This window comes from the organism of the source record quoted next, unplaced genomic scaffold (genome assembly GCF_019419815.1).
Source record: "Pyrus x bretschneideri cultivar Hongxiangsu unplaced genomic scaffold, Pyrus_bretschneideri_v1 Contig11, whole genome shotgun sequence".
Taxonomy (NCBI): Eukaryota; Viridiplantae; Streptophyta; class Magnoliopsida; order Rosales; family Rosaceae; genus Pyrus; species Pyrus x bretschneideri.
Genome location: NW_025999402.1, coordinates 4,336,729 through 4,355,506, shown reverse-complemented (window position 1 = coordinate 4,355,506; position 18,778 = coordinate 4,336,729). Strand labels below are relative to the sequence as shown.

General features: G+C 36.8%; 1 protein-coding gene across 1 annotated transcript; it reads right to left on the bottom strand.

Moving 5' to 3' along the window:
• Positions 1–15,239: 15,239 nt before the first annotated feature.
• On the bottom strand, positions 15,240–16,675 carry LOC103962159 (short-chain dehydrogenase reductase 2a). The gene is made up of 2 exons (XM_009374836.3): positions 16,448–16,675; positions 15,240–16,253 (listed from the first exon to the last, which is right to left on the bottom strand). Exons 1-2 carry the CDS (start codon positions 16,534–16,536, stop codon positions 15,416–15,418), a joined length of 927 nt encoding a protein of 308 aa, XP_009373111.1. The 5' UTR covers positions 16,537–16,675; the 3' UTR covers positions 15,240–15,415.
• Positions 16,676–18,778: the final 2,103 nt, after the last annotated feature.

The window sequence follows — 18,778 nt, the reverse complement described above, 5'->3', positions numbered from 1 at the left end:
GATTACTTTTTATTATTTTATATATTTATCCTAATTATTATATTATTATTTTAAGATTATTTTGTGAGAAATAAGGAAAAAAGGAAGAACGAACCGGAGATGATAAGAAATAGAGGAGGAAGAAGAGGGCAAAGCTGCCTAATCGGGGGGAGAAGAGAGAAGGACTGACCAACGAGAACTAGGAGAAAGAAGGAAGATGAGAGAGGAAGAGAAAGGGAGTGGACCAATAAGAGAATAGAGAAAGGAGGGAAGGGGAAGGTAGCCAAAACCTTCCCCGACAAGTTTAACCTGCGCAACCCGGTAGAATATCCGGGTTCCACATCAATTCCCGATGCCATCTCCGGCGTTTCTTCGGTGATTCACGACGCAGAATCACTTGGAAACAACTTAGCATTAATCTCTCCTCCATATTCACCCAAAAATCGAAGACATTAGTTTCGATTTCATTAGAACCGCATCGGTGGGTGTGAGGGAACTTTGATGGCGATCCACCATTTTTTAAGCATTTCTCTTCAATCATCACCACCTTTGGAATCTTCTTGAGGCCAGGAACAAACCCCAAACAAGTTTGGGGGTGGTGGAACACCGAAGAAAACGAATTGAAGTGCACCCATTTCTAGGGTTCTGGCAGGTTCGTGGAAATTTGAGGCTTTTTTCCCGCTAAATTGGACTTGGCACAGGTATAAAACTTGCTCTACTCGTTGAGATCTTCATTCTTGTAAAATTTGAGAATTTTTTAAAATAGTTGAATTTTTCGGCAAGTCCAGGCGGTGCGTGGGAAGAGACACCACTTGACCTCCCTAGGCTAAAATAGGTGCCATAATTCCATATTAGACATCTAATTGACGAAATTTCATTGTTTGGTTATATTTCCATTAAGGGCCACCAATTGGTTATTATACAATTCGACGATCCGACCATTGGATCGTCACCAAACTTTAATGAGTAATAGTACACACTATTTAAGGATATTAGGAACTAACGGATCGGGAATCTGACATATAGATCTTCCCGGATGGGTTTTCTAAGTCTGTAAATATAAACGTCGGCCGTCACTTAATTTTAGCGATTGGCAGAGATCCGACCATTGGATCATTCTGAAACTTTTCTTAGGAAGTTGCAAATTGGAAATTTAAGGTGTGGATCTTCGAGATTGAGTTACGTAGGGTTGTGGACCTTACCGTCAACTTTTGACCGACGGTTGACTCTTGGTCAATGGGTTACAAATCATTCTAGAACATCATTGGGGATGTGTTTTATGTAAGTTACATGTTCTATCAATAAGAATTCTGAGACATGATTTGATAATTGTTCTAGGCGACAATCGTTCGTGACTCCTCGATATTCGTGCTAGGGAGTTTGTAGCGCGAACTTCAGGTGAGTGGGTCTTTTCTTGTATATAGTATATACATATTTGTTAGTTTCCATTTATACATTGAAAGAGAATTTACTACGTATGCCTAGCTTAGACTAATGCTCATAAGAATTAGTGAAATAATGAAAAATTACAAAGTGATCATAAATCCTACGGTATGCACAGGTATGCGTATGTTTATTGATGCCATGATTATACATATGGCTATGAATGATATTATGTTGATTAAAACTATCGAATCACTATGGCATGACTATATTTATGTTTTATGCTCATTGTTTGATGCACCGATGTTAGTGGTCTCCCAAGGCCAGGGCCAATCTTTCACATGTATGTTCACATCTGCACCGTACGCTCGCCTTGGATCCAAGTAGGTGCCAGTCCTGTCGTACATGTTGCAATAGGCAACTCCGACTCGTATATGACCGCGAATAGCGCCAGTCTTCATGTGATTATAGCGTATATCATTATTACACCCAGTCATGTTCATGTCAGAATAACTCTGCATGAACTCGTGTGTCAGCATGTGTCGATGAGCACTTGGTTGATATGTTTGCTTATGCGAAAGTATACAATTAATGACGTCATGCACTTATATATGAACTATTGTGCCGTATTTATATCTTGATATTTTGCAGGCTACGGTGAATATTTTCATACTATATGTAGTATGTATACCTTGGAAACTATACATGTTTTACGGCGAGGGGTTATAACATTTTCAAGGGTTTTTATTAAAACTTTATTTTCAGGCCCACTCACCCTTGTTTTTCTCCCCTCCAGGTTTTAGTAACGAAGATTCTTGACAAATATTGGGGTAGACGATTACCTTCGATCGTATAATTCTCACCCTATCTTATTGTACTGTACTTATGCTCTGACATCACGTGTGAAATGGGTTCATTCCCGCTCACTGCGCACTCTTATATTTAGGCACTTTTAGGTTTAAATTCATTCACATATTCCACCACACTACACTTTATGGTTTCGTCACCTTCCAGGGTTCGGCCAACACAACTCGATTTCGGAGTCAAGTGGACATTCCGGGTCGGGGTGTGTCAATTTAGGATTATGGGAGCGTTTTTTGCGCGGGTGGCTCGCTCACCCCATTTTCCATTCATCCACAGTTTGTTTGTGGTTTCTTCTTCTTGGTGGTGGTGGCAGTTTTGTGATGGTAATGCAACTAGTGTGGTTGAGGTAGCAGTCTTTCATATTAGAATTTTTTGTTGTTGTGAACTTGCTCTTTTAAGGACTATCTGTTGTACATTTCCTTTTGAACTATGCTTATATCTGGATTGTCTTTTGGGCTTTCCGTATCATTTACTAGGTTTATTATTAGTTTGTTTAAACATAAAAAATTATCTAGTTTGGTGAAAAAAAAAAAAAAAAAAACGTAAATGAGCCAGCTAGCCTAGCTGTGTGGTGCGCATGCTTCTTAGATTTTGCTTCACAATTTTGTCACATGGTACATGTGGGTACCCCCACTATACATCAACATTAAGATGATGTACATTCTACAACTAGCTCAAAGAGGATTTGATTGATCGATTCGGATCCAGTGATGTTTTGAATCTTCTAGCTTCAGACACCGCGCGCATGAGTGAAATCTAACCCTTATTTGTTGATTATGAAGACCTTACGTACATCAATGGTTAGAAATCGTGTACACACATGTGAGCCAAGAGAAAAAACGAAGAAGGCATTTTGTTTTGTCCTCAATTTGAATCAGACCTTATATTTTTTTCATACACTTATGTTATATATATATATATCTTAATTTATCATTCATCGTGATTGTGTTCTCGACAAATGTGAAAGAAAAGAAAAACCAAAGATTTATTCTCCTACATCTTGATGCACGTCAAATTCATAGTGGATGATTGGTAGATGAACTGAAAAGTTTTCTATTTACATTGGTTTATTAAAAGGGAAGTGATTTTGACACATCTTTTTTATCTTCTCACACATCCTTCCTTATTATAACAAGAGTGTGTAAGATGCTAACAAGCCAATGCAAAAAAAAAAAAAAAAATTGTTATTAAAATACATACATACATACATATATATATATATATATATATAATATAGATTTAGAAGAGATCGTTGCATTTTCGTGTTAGGCCTCAATTTGCATTGGGACCGCTATGTAATCGACCGATCATTGCTAGTATGTTAGGTGATAAGTGACAAACCTCTATAGTAGTTGCGAAGTCACAAAGTCAAAGAGGCTGGGCCATTCATTGAGGTTCATTTGGTGAATGGTCAAATTGATCGCATGCATTTGTCACCGTCACTCTTGTAGACCCTCATGCAGATGGCCTTCACATTTAATTGTGCCTCCAATATTTGAACTGCTGCTTGTTTGTTGGCAATAACAAGTTAGTTAGCTGCATGCATATGACAGAGTGATGCATGGCCCATTAATGATTTGGATATTAGAACCCTCATTAATCAGACTGTATTCGCTTGGTTTTAATATTTTGATTAGTCTGTATTTTTTAGTGGAGTGATTTTGTGTACATTCAAGTTTTGTGTTTGGACGCTTCTGTTTTTCTGGACACTCAATTTATTTTTACACGTTTATTTAGACATCCAAAATAATTTACTAAACTTCTAAGGATGCCTTTCTTTTACCTTTTATGAATTTATTTTTCCTTGGAGACCCATTTTTCATCTGGGCAACAGAAGCAAGATACGAAACCAAGAAGCGGGGTTCAACTGCCTAAATTTCCAATGAAAATAAAAATCCTTCTAAGTTTCTAACCCAACTACGAGTAGATTGGGACACCATCGAAACTTGCAAAGAAAGCGTAGTCAAACAATGTTCAGTTCTTGTGTTCTGAATGCCTCCAACCTTCCTCACAGGAAGGAGGTATAATCTCTCTCTAGCAACGGCATAACCCCATTTGAAATTTGTTTCTTAAAATGCCAATTTGATTGCAGTGCATACCATACCAGCAAGGTGCCTGATTGAGGTGCATGCACTGAAAAAACTTTATGCGTGTTAAAAAAAAATAATTATTTTTCTTAAGAAATCACTAAGTCCTTTGTAGTAATTTTATGTTAAAGTCCCACATCAGTGGTGGGAAAAGAAACCAAGGGGTTTAAATATGATTACCCTATTCTAACTAATACCGAAGCCTTTTGTGGTAAAACTCCACACCTTACAGATTGGGTAGGTCGTAAAGTTGGGGACAGTATCGATGTCGTTAGAGTGGGGCGGGCCCTACGATCCAAAAAATATCAACATAGTATCAGAGCCCACGGTTGCGGGCCCGTGCAAGCCAACGAGCTTGTGTGCAAGCCAATGAGCTTGTCACCACCTGGAAGGAAAGTCTGAGCTCTTAACATGGAGACGACCGCTGAGTTCCAATTGAAAATAAGTCCTTAGGGGTGTTCTACACCTAGTGCCCTAAAGCTCTAGTGGTTTGGGAGTCATTGACCTAAAGCTCGCTACATGGGTTTGATCGAAAGCTTAAGGGAACTGACAATGCACGACCACTACTGTTACAGAAAAAAATAAAAAATAAAAAATAAAAAAGAGAGAAAAAGAAAAATAAAAATAGTTATATTTAAAGTTAGTATGTGTGAAATAAAGAAGGACGAGAGGTAAGGGTTTTAGTCGAGTTTCCTTAGCTATGTTGATTCACTTTTCACCAAAGGAAGTTTGTGAATTCTTTTTTAATTGATTCTAAATGGCTTAGACTCTGTGGCGGGATTGGTTGGAACTTTTGAAAAGATGTTCTGATTTTTAACGTGTTTTATGGATTGCAACTTTGAAGGTGGAAATTTTTGTCAATTAGTAGTTTCTAGTGTGTTAGTTTTTATTTTTGTTTTCTAGTTTTATTTTGCTTGAGGACAAGCAAAAAGCTAAGTTTGGCGGTATTTTGATGAGTCAATTTCGTATTATATATTTTACCCTATTCTTAGTATGTTTTGGTAATTATTTTGGAAGAATTTTGATACTTTAAATTGTATGTTCAATATAGGACTTTCGATTTCCTCTGGAGCAAAACATGGTCAAATGGACGAATTTTAGAGTAATTCTAGTTGGAGGACATTCGTGATTCAGTTAGCTTGATCATATCAAAATATCAGATTTTTTTACGAAACGATGATTTTCTGGCAATAAAATAAAGGAGCAATGCGCGGTGCTGGAATAATGACGTTTTGGGATTGAATTGCGTTTTTGGAGTCCAATATGACCTCGGATGGGTTCGTGGTCTTTTGGAGATGTGTTCAGAACGTCTCGATCTTCAAAACAAGCTATTATGAACCAGATTTGGAGGATTTTTTAGGCTAAAACGTGGCTGAACAGTTCCCTTGCAGTTTTTCCTAATTTAATTAGGACTTTATTTTCTAAGTAATTTATTTTATTATTTAGTTTCCTAGTTGGAATAAGAGACCTATGTTTTAGGGTTTGTGTGATGGCTTAGCAATTATATTGCTTTGCCGTTCTTAGTTTTAGGTTACGCTTTCTTTTATGCAACTTTGCAGACAGAGAGTAATTGCTAGGGTTTTTGGAGATTTTCTACTTTAAGGTGTTTTCATTCCTTTTCTTCTTAATAATATTTTCTTTGATTTTTATTATGAGTATGCGTAACTAATTCCTTTGCTAGGGTTAGGTCATGAACCTTAGCATGAATGTCATATCCCGACTTGGGCCCCCACCACATCCCGGGCCGAGATGTGACAATTTGGTATCAGAGCCAATCCCTGGCCGGAAGTGTACCGACGAGGACATTGGGCCCCTAAGGGGGATGGATTGTAAGATCTCACATCACCCAGGGGAGTGGAGCATGTAAGCCTTATATGTATATTCTCATCTCTATCTAGCACGAGACCTTTTGGGAACTCACTGGCTTCGAGTTCCATAGGAACTCCGAAGTTAAGCGAGTTCACGCGAAAGCAATCGCAGGATGGGTGACCCACTGGGAAGTTCTCGTGTGAGTTCCCAGAAACAAAACCATGAGGGCATGGTCGGGGTCTAAAGCGGACAATATTGTGCTACGGTGGAGTCGAGCCGGGGATATGGTGGGGGCCCGGGCCAAGATGTGACAATTTGGTATCAGATCATAAGTAAAGTACAATAGTGTGGGTAAGGATCATAACCTCAGAGGTAGTCACTTATATTGAGATTTGCCAATAATCCTCATCGATACGATCGTCTAGTCGTTACAACCTGGAGGGGCGCAAAACAGAAAACGTGAGTGGGCAAAAACAAAGTTTTGAAAACACATTTCACTTTTCAAATATAATAACCCCTCACCGTAAAACCCGTATATTTTCCCAGAAAATAGTAGTATATACGTATATAAGAATCATGCTCAAAGCGGATGGAAATTCAAGTATATGCATTAGTATAGATATGCATAATGTTGCATGACACTGCAAACGCCCATGTAAGGTTCAAGTGAGTACTTATTGATGATAGAATTCAGGTGAGTACTTATTGATGATAGAAATTGCAGTGAGTATAGTTATGATGAGGGTCAACCGTACAACTCCGGCTGACATATCATTTTACATTGATTTATTCCATCTGGCTTACATGTTTACTTCAGAGATAATTGCCACATCCCAAGCTCGACTTTGCCGTAGCACGATATTGTCCGCTTTGGGCCCCTACCTACGCCCTCATGGTTTTGTTTTTAGGAACTCACACGAGAACTTCCCAGTGGGTCACCCATTATGGGATTGCATGGGATTGCTCTCGCGCGAACTCGCTTAACTTCAGAGTTCCAATGGAACCCGAAGCCAGTAAACTCCTAAAAGGCCTCGTGCTAGGTAAAGATAGAAATGTACATATTAGGCTTACATGATCCACTCCCCTGGGCAATGTGGGATCTTACAATGAATATATGATTTTATTAATTTGCTTATGAATGGATGCATGCTTGCTTTGAATTATTAATCACCGCGATTAAAACTATCTATATATTTTAATGACTGATCACCATTAGAATATTTAGACAAGTAATTTGATGCAATTTCTATTGGAACCTCACCCTGAAATTGAGGAGGGCTTCTTGTGGTTAGTAATTGTAAGTTCACTTAAGGCACTCTTAAGGGTTGCATGGTTTTTCAAAGGGTTTTCACGGAACTTAATGAGTCTTGCATGTTTATATTTGATCTGAACATCACAGACAGATTGCATGTTAGATTTACGTTTTCACTTGAACATCACAAGGAAAATATGCATTAGGAAAACCTAACCTTCAAAGCATGTATGTGGAAATTCATAAGTAATTGATAGAATTGCATAGGATTGTGACGGTGATGGCTAAACCCTAGATTTCTCTAAATTGTTAATTTTAAAAAAACATTTTTTTCTTCTTTGCTGTTATTATTTCCAACCTTTCAGATTTCTTTTATTGTTTATCTAATCTTTTTAAATTCATAAATCTTAAATCTTTGATAAAATTTGTTTGAATAATTAATTAAGAGTTAGTTTAATTACAAATTAGTCAAACAATCTTTGGGGACAACGATCTTGCATGAGCAGTTATACTACAATTACCTTGTATTCTTGCAAGTATTTTCAATGATTTTAATCCTATTTTCACTGCTACTAAAAATCCTATCAATGACCCCACTCTAACTAATACTGAGGCCTTTTGTTGTTAAACCCCACACCTGAATGATTGGGCAGGTAGTAAAATTGGGAATAGTATCGATATTGTTAGAATGGGACGGGCCCTGCGAACCAAAAAATTCCAACATTTTATACATGGGTATAAGAGTTTTTTTTCTTTTAACATTAATGGACAATTTTTTTTTTCTCTTACCTTGAAATGAACAAAAAACCACTCTTTTTTTGTGTTATATTTGTTTTTTGAATTGAGCGCTTAAACTTGAGGCCTACCACTACCCGAAGGCCCTGGCAGACCGGGGATGAAACTAAACTGTAAGCACCCCATACCAATGTTTAAGCCCAAACTCGGCTAAGCTAACTTCGGTCACCAGCTTTCTTTCTCATAGGGTTTGAATTTTGCTCGTCGATCACTCCTTGGCTTCACACTATGAAATAGCTAGCTAGATGCAATAAGCAAGAAATCAAGTACAAGGCAGATGATTCATATACGAAGGACAATAAGTTTTTCAAAGCAATTCGATGGTTCTTCAGAGAAGATCTAATTCACTGGAAAAGCAGGCACCGCTGCAACAGAAGAATAGAAGGATCAACCAAATCCAGTAAGTAAACCAAAAAATTGTTTAATAAGCTAATTACCTTCGCTGGCCTATTGTGTTTCCAAAATTAGAATCTCCCTGCCGGGCAACAAGTCAAGCACTCAAACTAGTTGTCAAAGAAGATGAATAGGAATAAATGAAAAAAGTATACAACGAAGGCCTCTACCCTGGGCTAATGAACATAATAATTCATTAGGAACTAAGCATATATTACCTCAAACTTCTCTTGATTCAAACAGTTATTTGCTTCCCACAAACCACAGTTAGCTTTCTTTTTCCATTGATTCAAAGACTATACAATATGTCTGTGTGTGTGTGTGTGTCAAATGAAAGTTATAACAAATTGATCAGCTTACCCCTGACATATCCGGCCATCTCTGGAAACCACTGGGCTTCCAAATAGGTATAATCTTGTTCTACACTTTCCTATCTGCATTTCGATATATTATGGGTCGAATTTGGTTAAGAATCGATTGAGTTACGAAGCTTTGAAAATTGCCCAAAGAGTTTTTAACGGAATGACCAAAATCATGGATGGTGGACAATCTCAAGGACCATTTCTATTGATTTTGAATCTCAGTGATCATTTCTATTGATTATGCAAATCTCAGGGACCATTTTTGATATTTAGCCTATTATTTATTTACTTATTATACAGTCAGTTTTCATTATAGTTATGAAAATAACAAAATCAATAAATAAAATAAAATCAAAATAAATAAATTCAAATGAGAAGAATTCTTATATTCCTCACTTACTCTGGGAAGAATTCTTATATTCCTCACTTACTCTGGGACTGGGTGATAACCAGCTCGTTACAAATAGCAGCAATACGTGATGAACCACGCGTCACGTATACTAGAAATCTGTGAGGGATAGAGAATTCGTCACACACACTTTCCATGACGCGATATAGGTGACGCTCACTATGACTACCAAAACTCATTACATATACTATTATGTAACGAATTTTAGTGTTATGTGACAAATTTCAGGGGGTCAGAGAAGCAATGTTTTCTTGTAGTGTGTGGTCATCAAGTTTCATATGTGAGACAACTTACTCTGCTCTGATACCATGAAAAAATTAAAATATTTCAATTTTCCCGTGAAGCTCACTTATTATCCTCTTGCACTTGCCCTTTTTAACAAAATATTTAAGGTACCAAAACTAATAGAGGAGTGCAAGAAAAGAGAGTACGTGATTCATTTCTCTTGCATGTAGAAGATTGCTCTAAAAAGAAACAAATACAACGTCGTCGTCGTCGTCGTCATTATCTACCTCTAATTCAAGCAAAATATGAAACACATAGTTGAGGTCCTTGAGGATGAAGTACTAAGAACTTAAGCTATATATATTTATATCTAAAATCCAATTAGCTAGCTAGCTAGAGCATATATATTCCAAGTTTCCAAGCTTAGGGAATTACAATCTCACCCACGTCATCTTCTGTATTTGGAAACATCAACCATTCATCTGGTGAATGGCTCTGATCAATTGTATCAACCAAAGCAGCTGTGCCCTGATCATCATCTACTTTACAGTTACTATTACTATTCTGGTTCTGACCAAACAACCAATTAGAACTCCCCAATGGCAAGGGATAGTTTGACTTCTCAGCATTTTTGCCATCTAAAGTCTTCAGAAACCCTAGCCACCAAGAATATGAAGCAGCTTGGCTCTCCCCCCACTCAAATTCCAAGGCTTCCATGGCTGCTGAAGAAGAAGCATAAGGCAATACTGAAGGTGCAGTGGTAGACCACACTGGCCCAGGCAGAGGCATAGGCTCCGCCAATGAATCAAACCGTGGACCCACAAAAACAGGTGGTGGTGGCGCCGACGCTTCTGGTGCCGCTGATAATGATGATGATGATGATGATGATGATCTATGGAGTTGTATGGCATGGAGAATCTCCCTCCTGATTTCAGCAGCATTGACGTCACGTGTTTTAGAACCTCTTTTGGTGGTAAACCTTCTTCTTACTGGCTTCCCTGAAGAATTGCATTTCTCTGAGGACGAACTCTTTTTTTTTGTCATGGAGGTTTAAGGTTGAAAGGGTTTGATGAGTTGGAAATCCTAATTGGATATCAAGAGAGAAACATACATGTCACTAGTATATTGTTATTATAATATCTAATAATACAATAGTTTGTATAAAAAAATTTACATAACGTAACAATAATTTTTGTGTCACAGAAGTTCCGCTCGAAAGAGCAAATGAAAAGAGAAAAGATGGGTCAGAAGCTATGACATGTTAACTGGCGCGTAGTGGATTCAATGGACCTGGCTTTTCTCTCCTCTCAGTTCTAATACACTCTTATCTCCTTTTATTTGTACGATCAAGGTTAAGTCACATCAACATTTTATATTATTATTATTTTTTGTCTTATTATCTCTATAAAAAAATCAATACAAAATATTAACATAACTTAACTGTGACCGCACAAAATAAGAAGGGATGAAAATGTATGAGAACTGGAAGGGAAGATAAGCCCGGTCCGGATTCAATGGGATACATCAAATTTGGTTTTGGAGAGCCTTCGGAGGTCGCTGTCTGCCGCACAGTCACTCTGCACAAGTGTACGGCCCTCATATTTCTTTTGTACGTACTTTCCTGCTAAGGACTTTAAAACAGTGGATTTTCCTCTAGGCAAAACAGTGATCCCTTTGCTAGCTACAAACTTTTTTTTGACCAAATTGCAATATTGCTACATAGCACTGTGGATGTATGTGGACTTGTGAGGATGGGATGATGAGAACCTTAAGAAACAACAAAGTAAACCCCATTTTAAAATTTTGCATTGTTCACATCTGGTCCAGCACAGTTGTCCAACTAAATCCTTCCAACTAACTGGTACAGTTGCATTCATGTATGGTCCCAGTTTGGAACTCTTTTTTGGCTTTAGTTAGTGTCAATTCCACCATGAAATGCGATTTGTGTGTTGGTTATCTAAGGTTAGAGACAGTCTTTCACGTACGCGTGAATGATTATCAGTCATTATTGTAATATATAGTAAGACAATTGTTCACTTACGAATAGATATTTGTTAATTGTCAGTTTAACATGTTAAAAATACTATTGTCAACCCTAACTGGTAATAATGCATAAGCATGTATGGCATGGGCTCATCATGCGACTTTTGCAGTTGGATTTTTCCTTTTTTTAGGGTTTTGCTTTTCTTAATTAAAGTCTATCAAGTATAAATATGATGGAGATTATTAAACATAACCAAAACTACAAGAGATACATAGAGCAAGTGAGAGAAAGATTGAACCCAGGGATTAATAATAGATTAAGAAGGTTGATATCGTAACCAAAGCTAATTCTCTCTACTTGTAAAATTTTTCAAGATGCTCGTCAGGGACATAGGAACAAATTGCCAAACCTCGTAAATCTTTTGCGTTCTCATGTGATTTGGTCGTTTACTGTTTTCTTTGTTGCTTGGTTTGACTATCATAATTCATTTTTAAACAAGATATTGGAGTGTTTGAACCAACAGTTTTACCTCATTGATGATTTGTCATTTGAGAAGCAAGTGTTGGGGTGCATAAATTCACCGAACTGCGTCAGCTAAGTTTGAGTTGACGTTTGCATCAAAAGGAAATAAATTAAGGGTTCTCGACACGTTTTTCCTGGCTACGCTCGTAAACCATCACATTCTTCAAGTTCTTCTGGTTCAAAATCAAGTCAGCTGGTTGGATCTCTTCTCTTTTGTTTCAGCATTTTTGTCGGTTCTAAAATACTGGCTCCCCAAATGCAAAAGCTGAATTTATCCATCTCAATCAGCCCATTTAAACCTTGGCAGTCGACCCTATTGGGCTTCATGCTAGCCCTGCCAGGCCCTCAATACTAAGGCCGATTTCCGTCCATGTCGTGCCACTCCATGAGGCTGTCCTCTATAATTTCACCTCAGACCCAAAACCACCAAATTTGAGGTCAGACTTTCTGTATCGACGACATAAGTCTTTAAAGCCGTCTTGACATGGCTCCCAACAAACACTGTTACGAGTAATGTTGTTATAGGAACTCTCGCATGCCTTAAGTATAAGGAAACTTTAATGAAAAGTTCTTGATACTGTTCATTTTAATAAAAATTATACTTTTACATTTAAAAATCAATCATGGTATTATTCACTTTACCCTTTATTTTATTTTTATCGTTAAAACTCATAGTTTTTAAACCCTTTTCATTAGTTTTCCTTAAGTATAATTGGTTCGCAATGTACTTTCTAACGTGACATTCTAAAAGCTGCTTGAGAGACGTTCTCCACCAGTAAAAAAAAAATGTTTTATTCTTAATTTTTATAGCAAGCTAATATTCTCCTGTTAATTCATATCGAACTGGATTAAATTAGAGACCTAATATACTACTAGTATTAGTAGTACGGACTCGGAGACTACAACAAAACAAAAGAACTCTGGCAGCCGTCGGTTCAATTTGTGTATATTTTAAGGGTTTAGTCTATAGTTTTATATAGACCATTAGTAATTTAGTACTTTCTACTTGACCTGCTATTCCAGGATGCTAGGGGCAATGCCGAGTCACATAAATAATAATTAATCTATAGCTCTACAAGTTGTACTAAATTGTTGGCCATCTTGGTAAGCAGTGGCGAAGTTAGAATTTTTAAATAATGGGGTCATAATATCAACTAAAAAAGCTTCATTGAGCTATTTCATCGAGCACCTAATAGACACTTGCCAATTCCTTTCAACATATACCGAAAGTTTATGACAACATATGTCGACAACTAATATTATTTTTAGCTTGTAGAGGGTGGGTGCATGATACTGTAGAGTAACATTGAAGGTTGCTAAGGCCTTTTAACTAAGGTATTTTATCGAGCACATAGTGCGCACAAAAGATTGCACAAGAAAAGAGAAAATGAAGACAAATGTGATAGAACAAGTAGAAGAAGGAGGTTGTAATTTATTTTGCCATAGCTGTTTATAAATGTTATATACAATACACGAACAAATTTACATGAGGTTTTTTAAATTATTGAGATCAAGGGTAACCAATGACCCCATGCTCACTCCGCCACTGTCAATAAGAACAAAGAACTATGGTTGCACCCCGTTGCCTAGTATTTCTTCGTTTAAATTAAACAAGGGGAGCCCACTGTGTTTAATTTAACTTAGTCCTGGATCGATGAAGACAGAAATCTTACAACTCATGATGTGGTTACGTTTGAACATTGACAGCTTCCAAGTCTATCTAATTTTTTTATCATTGATGATTTCTAGGGTTTGATTGAGCTGTTCAAAATGACCTGTCGGGATTTTATTATTTCTCGAGTACCAGGCTGAAGACCGAGAATGCAAAGAAATGTTTTACTCAGATACTTCTTATATTATCAATTGATTTTATGATATAACTTAAATTTTCATCATGATATCAAAATAGGTTAGATATTCAAGTTTAAACGCAACAGCAAACGTATTCCTGGTCATCCAGTTACGGGCCGGCCAGCATTTGTTTCTGAAATGGTTGATATGTGCACGTATATTCCGCTGAGAGTCAAAAGTTTTAAGGTGTAAACCAAGTCATGGATCATGGAATAGCTTTTGTGGTTAGTGTTATCTTCTCTTTTTGAGATTTATTTTCTCTATATGGTTGGTAACATTATATATCCCTCAGTTGGAATCGGAAGTCTTTTATGACACTGCTTGTACTTGTTCTCTCTTTCATATATTTCCTCCTTCATCCAAAAAAAAAAATACAAGTCATGGTTCATGGATCATGGAATAGCTTTTGAAATTTGAGAGGGAATGAGAATCCGGCAATGGAGTTCCATGCAATATAATATTCTTCAATAGAGAACTTTGTCTTTGTAGTACGAGTCATCCATTGATTTTCATTGATCGTTTACTTGTAATTTATTCTCTAAAAAACTAGATTTGTCGGAGAAAATTTTTCGTGCACTAGTTTAAATATGTCACGAACGTACCATGTTCTTAATCATGTGCTACTCATATAGTATAGTAAATATAAGACACTCATCTCATGTAACAAATGTATGAAAGTTTTTCTGCAGAAAAAAGATTTCTAATAACAGTGGGGACAAACTTTTCTTAAACAATCAATTGATATCGAACTATGGGCGAAGTATTTTTAGGGAATACAGTTTTTTCGTACTTTGTCAAACTTTCCTGACTTTCATTAGCGTATCTTTTTCCCCTACGATTGCTCTTTAAGAATCAATGGCTTTGTTTGAATTTTGATTCATTCAACTTCATGGGTCACATGTGCAGCTCGTATTTAGATGTCAAAACTCAAAACCATGAGCATGACCATGACAGCTTTGATATTCAAATATGCACATCTTATTACCCCTTTAGGCTTTATCCCATATTCTTCATATATTCAAATCCAAAAAAGTAATGCTATACTAGTGGATGGCTGTAGTGCTTACTGCATTAGGGAAGGTAGGGTTAATGATACTTAATTCTCTTTGGTTGAGGTTTTTTTGGAGAATTCGTCGTTCACAAAATTTTAAAATGCGTAGTTGTATATGGATTCATTTCTCCCTAAAAGAAAAACGAAAAAGACAATGCAATTTGAATATAATTTTTCATCTTAAAACATTATGCCATCTCATAATTAAATACACTAAACAAAGTTCTAATTTCTAGTTTTACATTTTACATTTTACCTTACTAAATTAAGAGATTGAGTACCAAGCCACCAAATTGGTCACCACCAAAAATTTACACTTGAATTTCGATGAATATAGACTTGACAAATGAACCCTATTACAAACCCAAACACGCAAACCTTTTCCTAATCTATGATTGTACAAAATCACACCATGAAATGGGAAAAAAACAAAATTAAAACAAGCTAGGCTACAAGCCAACACAATTTCTTGAAGTGGTGATTCCACCATCCACAACCAAGTTATGACCACTAACATACTTGGATTCATCACTTGCAAGATAAAGAGCAGCCTCAGCTATGTCTTTTGCCCTCAAAGTTTGACCTTTTAAATTTGCAAGCCCTCTCACAAACTCTTCCATTTTCTCCACTTCTTGCTCACAGGGCATCACGAAATCCATGCATTCCTCTTCATCTTCTTCATCACCACCGCTCATCCTCCAAGCGTTGACCAGCATTGACGTGGCAACCCCAAACGGAGAAATGCAATTTACCCTAATTCCGTACCTTCCCAATTCACAAGCTGCGTTCTTTGTGAGCCCTACAATGGCATGCTTTGAAGCTGTGTAACCATGTGGCCCCAGCCCGCCCGTGACTCCGGCTACACTTGCGGTTGAAATTATGCACCCGCCGATTCCTCTAGCAACCATCACTCTTGCAGCATGCTTCATCCCCAATGCAACTCCTCTAACATTCACCCGCATTATGCTATCAAATTCATCGACATCAAAGTTCATGATGCTCTTGTGTTTCGACTGGTTTCCGAGGACCCCAGCATTGTTGAACATAATGTCCAGTTGCCCGTAACGGGTGATTGTTGATTCAATTAGGTTTTCCATGTCTTCTTCCAAGCTAACATCACAGTGAACATATGTAACTGAAGGGCTCAGGGAATTTGATAGGGCTGTGCCAACTGCATCCTCCACGTCTGCAATGACTACTTTGGCGCCATGCCTTGCAAAAAGCTTCACTGTTGCTTCTCCAATGCCTCTAGCACCACCTGTCACAATAGCAACTTTTCCATCCAACCTGAGAAATTGAAATTAATATCGCTTAGTTCTCTATTTTATTTATATAAAAAGTAAATTACCAATGAATAAAATTGTTTTCTTTTCAATTTGGCACTCTTCCCATGCAAAATGTTAGATTAAAATGTTCTGAAAGTATGTGCATTTTGGGCATCTTTTAGTAACAATTGAGAAAATGAATCGAGGAGAAAGTGCCTTTTAGGAAGGGGAGTAGTAGTAATGTTGTCCCTTCCCAATCCATGAATTCCATGAAGGGCTTTTTCTGGCATAACTTGGGCAGGCATGGTTGGCAACTAACTCTATAAACACAGGGGAGGGGGTGAGAGACAGAGAGATGCTTAACAAGAGAGGGCTGTTTGTGAAGAAAGAAACAAACATATGCATGTGGTGTTGAGTGAAGAAAGAATGGGTTTTATAGGCAGTAGAGGCATACATATGCATGAGGGTGAGTGGGTTCCAAGAGAGGTCTGTTTGTGTTATTTCAAGGTAACTTCCTTAGAAATATGCACCTCACTTTTGTACCTCTATTCCTTGCCCCTTGGAATTTAAGCGTGGTAGCAGAACTGTATGACTTAAGAAACATTAATCTCAACAAATAAATATTACAACTAGCTAAGTATTACTAGATAAGCTGCCAATTATAATGGCAAAGCATATACTATAGTGATGGAATAATCTTTTGTGTCTTTTCTTGTACATAGCCAAAATTTTTAGGTCGAATTAGTGATATTTTTCTTCCTAATGTTAGAAGAGATCTCAAGTTTGAATTTTCATCCCAATTCATATTTGTTTAATTTGACTGCACACAAAGTCCATAAAAAATGGCTAAAGAATGAATTCACATTACAGGATGTGAGAGGCGTCATAAATCTTAGAAGTCCAATATTCTAGACTCAATGTAGATATTGTTATGAGAAGTTGATGATTTTTTCTTCCTATACAAATCTCCAAATACCAAAATAAACAGAGTGTCGATACTAAAAAAAAAAAAAAAAAGTTTGCAGATCATATATTTCCATTGTTAATTTTGTGATGCAAAACAAACCAGCTATCGTTTGTTCAAAATGTCAAACAACCAATAGTGCTCGTTAGGTGAATCTGCAGCTGCATGTCTGCTATTTTAAATACAAAATTTCAAACTCCATTCTGAATGAAAAATTCTGGTCCCAGTTACATATAATTATGTTATATTTTTCTGCCTTGTGGAATTGAAGGCAAGAAAGTGCCTGCTGAAAGAAGAAAACATCGCATTGAAGAAGAACCAGAGCAGGTGAAAAACTGGGGAATTTGTTTATAGCTTCAGCTGGCAGATGAGATGCAACGAGGCCCCAGTTGTGCTGGCGTGTGATTAATTAGTAGTTACGACTGATAAGATGCCTACTAAATGGGAGAAAATGAAGATTAGAGCCTCATAAATTAAACTTAAACGCAGAACTGTATAAGATATCCTGATTTAAGTAACAAGATTTAGATTCTAGTTTAGCCAATATTAATGGTTTTGTGTACTCAAAAGGACAGTAAATTAAGTTAAATTAGAACCGAGAAGATTTCATGATTTAAGTAATAAGATTTAGATTCTACTGGTACCAGAGTCGACCAGTCGAGCTATTTTCCGGACCTTAATTGGTCTTTTTATGAAAAAGCCATGCCATACAGACTGTACTCTAGGGTTTTTAACTTTTAGTCCTTGGAACATTTGAAAATATAATGACGTACGTGTAATTTAGCTACCAAATTTTGCAAGTTTTAACAAGAGAAGAGAACCAATAAGCTCCTATTTCTGTTTGGGTGCCTAATCTGATCCATTTTTTTACGTCCAAGTGCTTTCCTTGCTTCCATTAGAAAATGGGGTATTTAAAATACTACATTATTTGGAAAGTGGTGGCCACGATGACATTTTGTAACGACGGAAGAGGCCTCAAGTTTATGACCAAAGACTGCAGCTAGCTTTTTTCAAGGTAGAAGTCATCAATTTTGACCAGAAAGAAAAAAAAAAACAAAAGTGATCAACTAAATTAGTATTTAATTAATTTGGATAAATTAACCTTTAATATGTCCGTGTACGTATATTGTATATCATTGTTTACGTAAACTTAAATATATAGATCCGGGTCCAATTGCAGGTCTGACTAATGACTTCTATGCTACCTTAGTAATCATACCATATCCAGATGCATGATATTGTATTTCAAAACGTTAGAAATTGAAAAAATGAAAAATACTTTCGTTGAAATTGGCTTGAATTCGCATGTTTGACTTGAATTTAAAGAGGTGATCATTGATCAATTACATAGTTTAGTAATCGTCAATACTGTAATGTAGAAGTATATCAAAACAGTAATAAGTCGGTATTTTGCAATATAAAATTTAAGGACTTTAAGTATTTTAGAACCAAAATGACACTTACAAAGGAAATACTTTGAGTGGTAATCTTAAGTTTAAACAAAAGTGCTTTTCTTACCATCCAAAGAAGTTATTGAATTCTATTTAAATTTTCAGAGAGATGAGAGGCACATTTACCAAAAA

What these genes read in the sequence shown, in the direction of transcription:
- LOC103962159 (XM_009374836.3), bottom strand. Translation starts at nt 16,536, where the DNA reads ATGCCTGCCCAAGTTATGCCAGAAAAAGCCCTTCATGGAATTCATGGA. An exon ending in ACTACTCCCCTTCCTAAAAG is followed by an intron (nt 16,254 to 16,447) that starts GCACTTTCTCCT and finishes TCAATTTCTCAG; the next exon opens with GTTGGATGGAAAAGTTGCTA.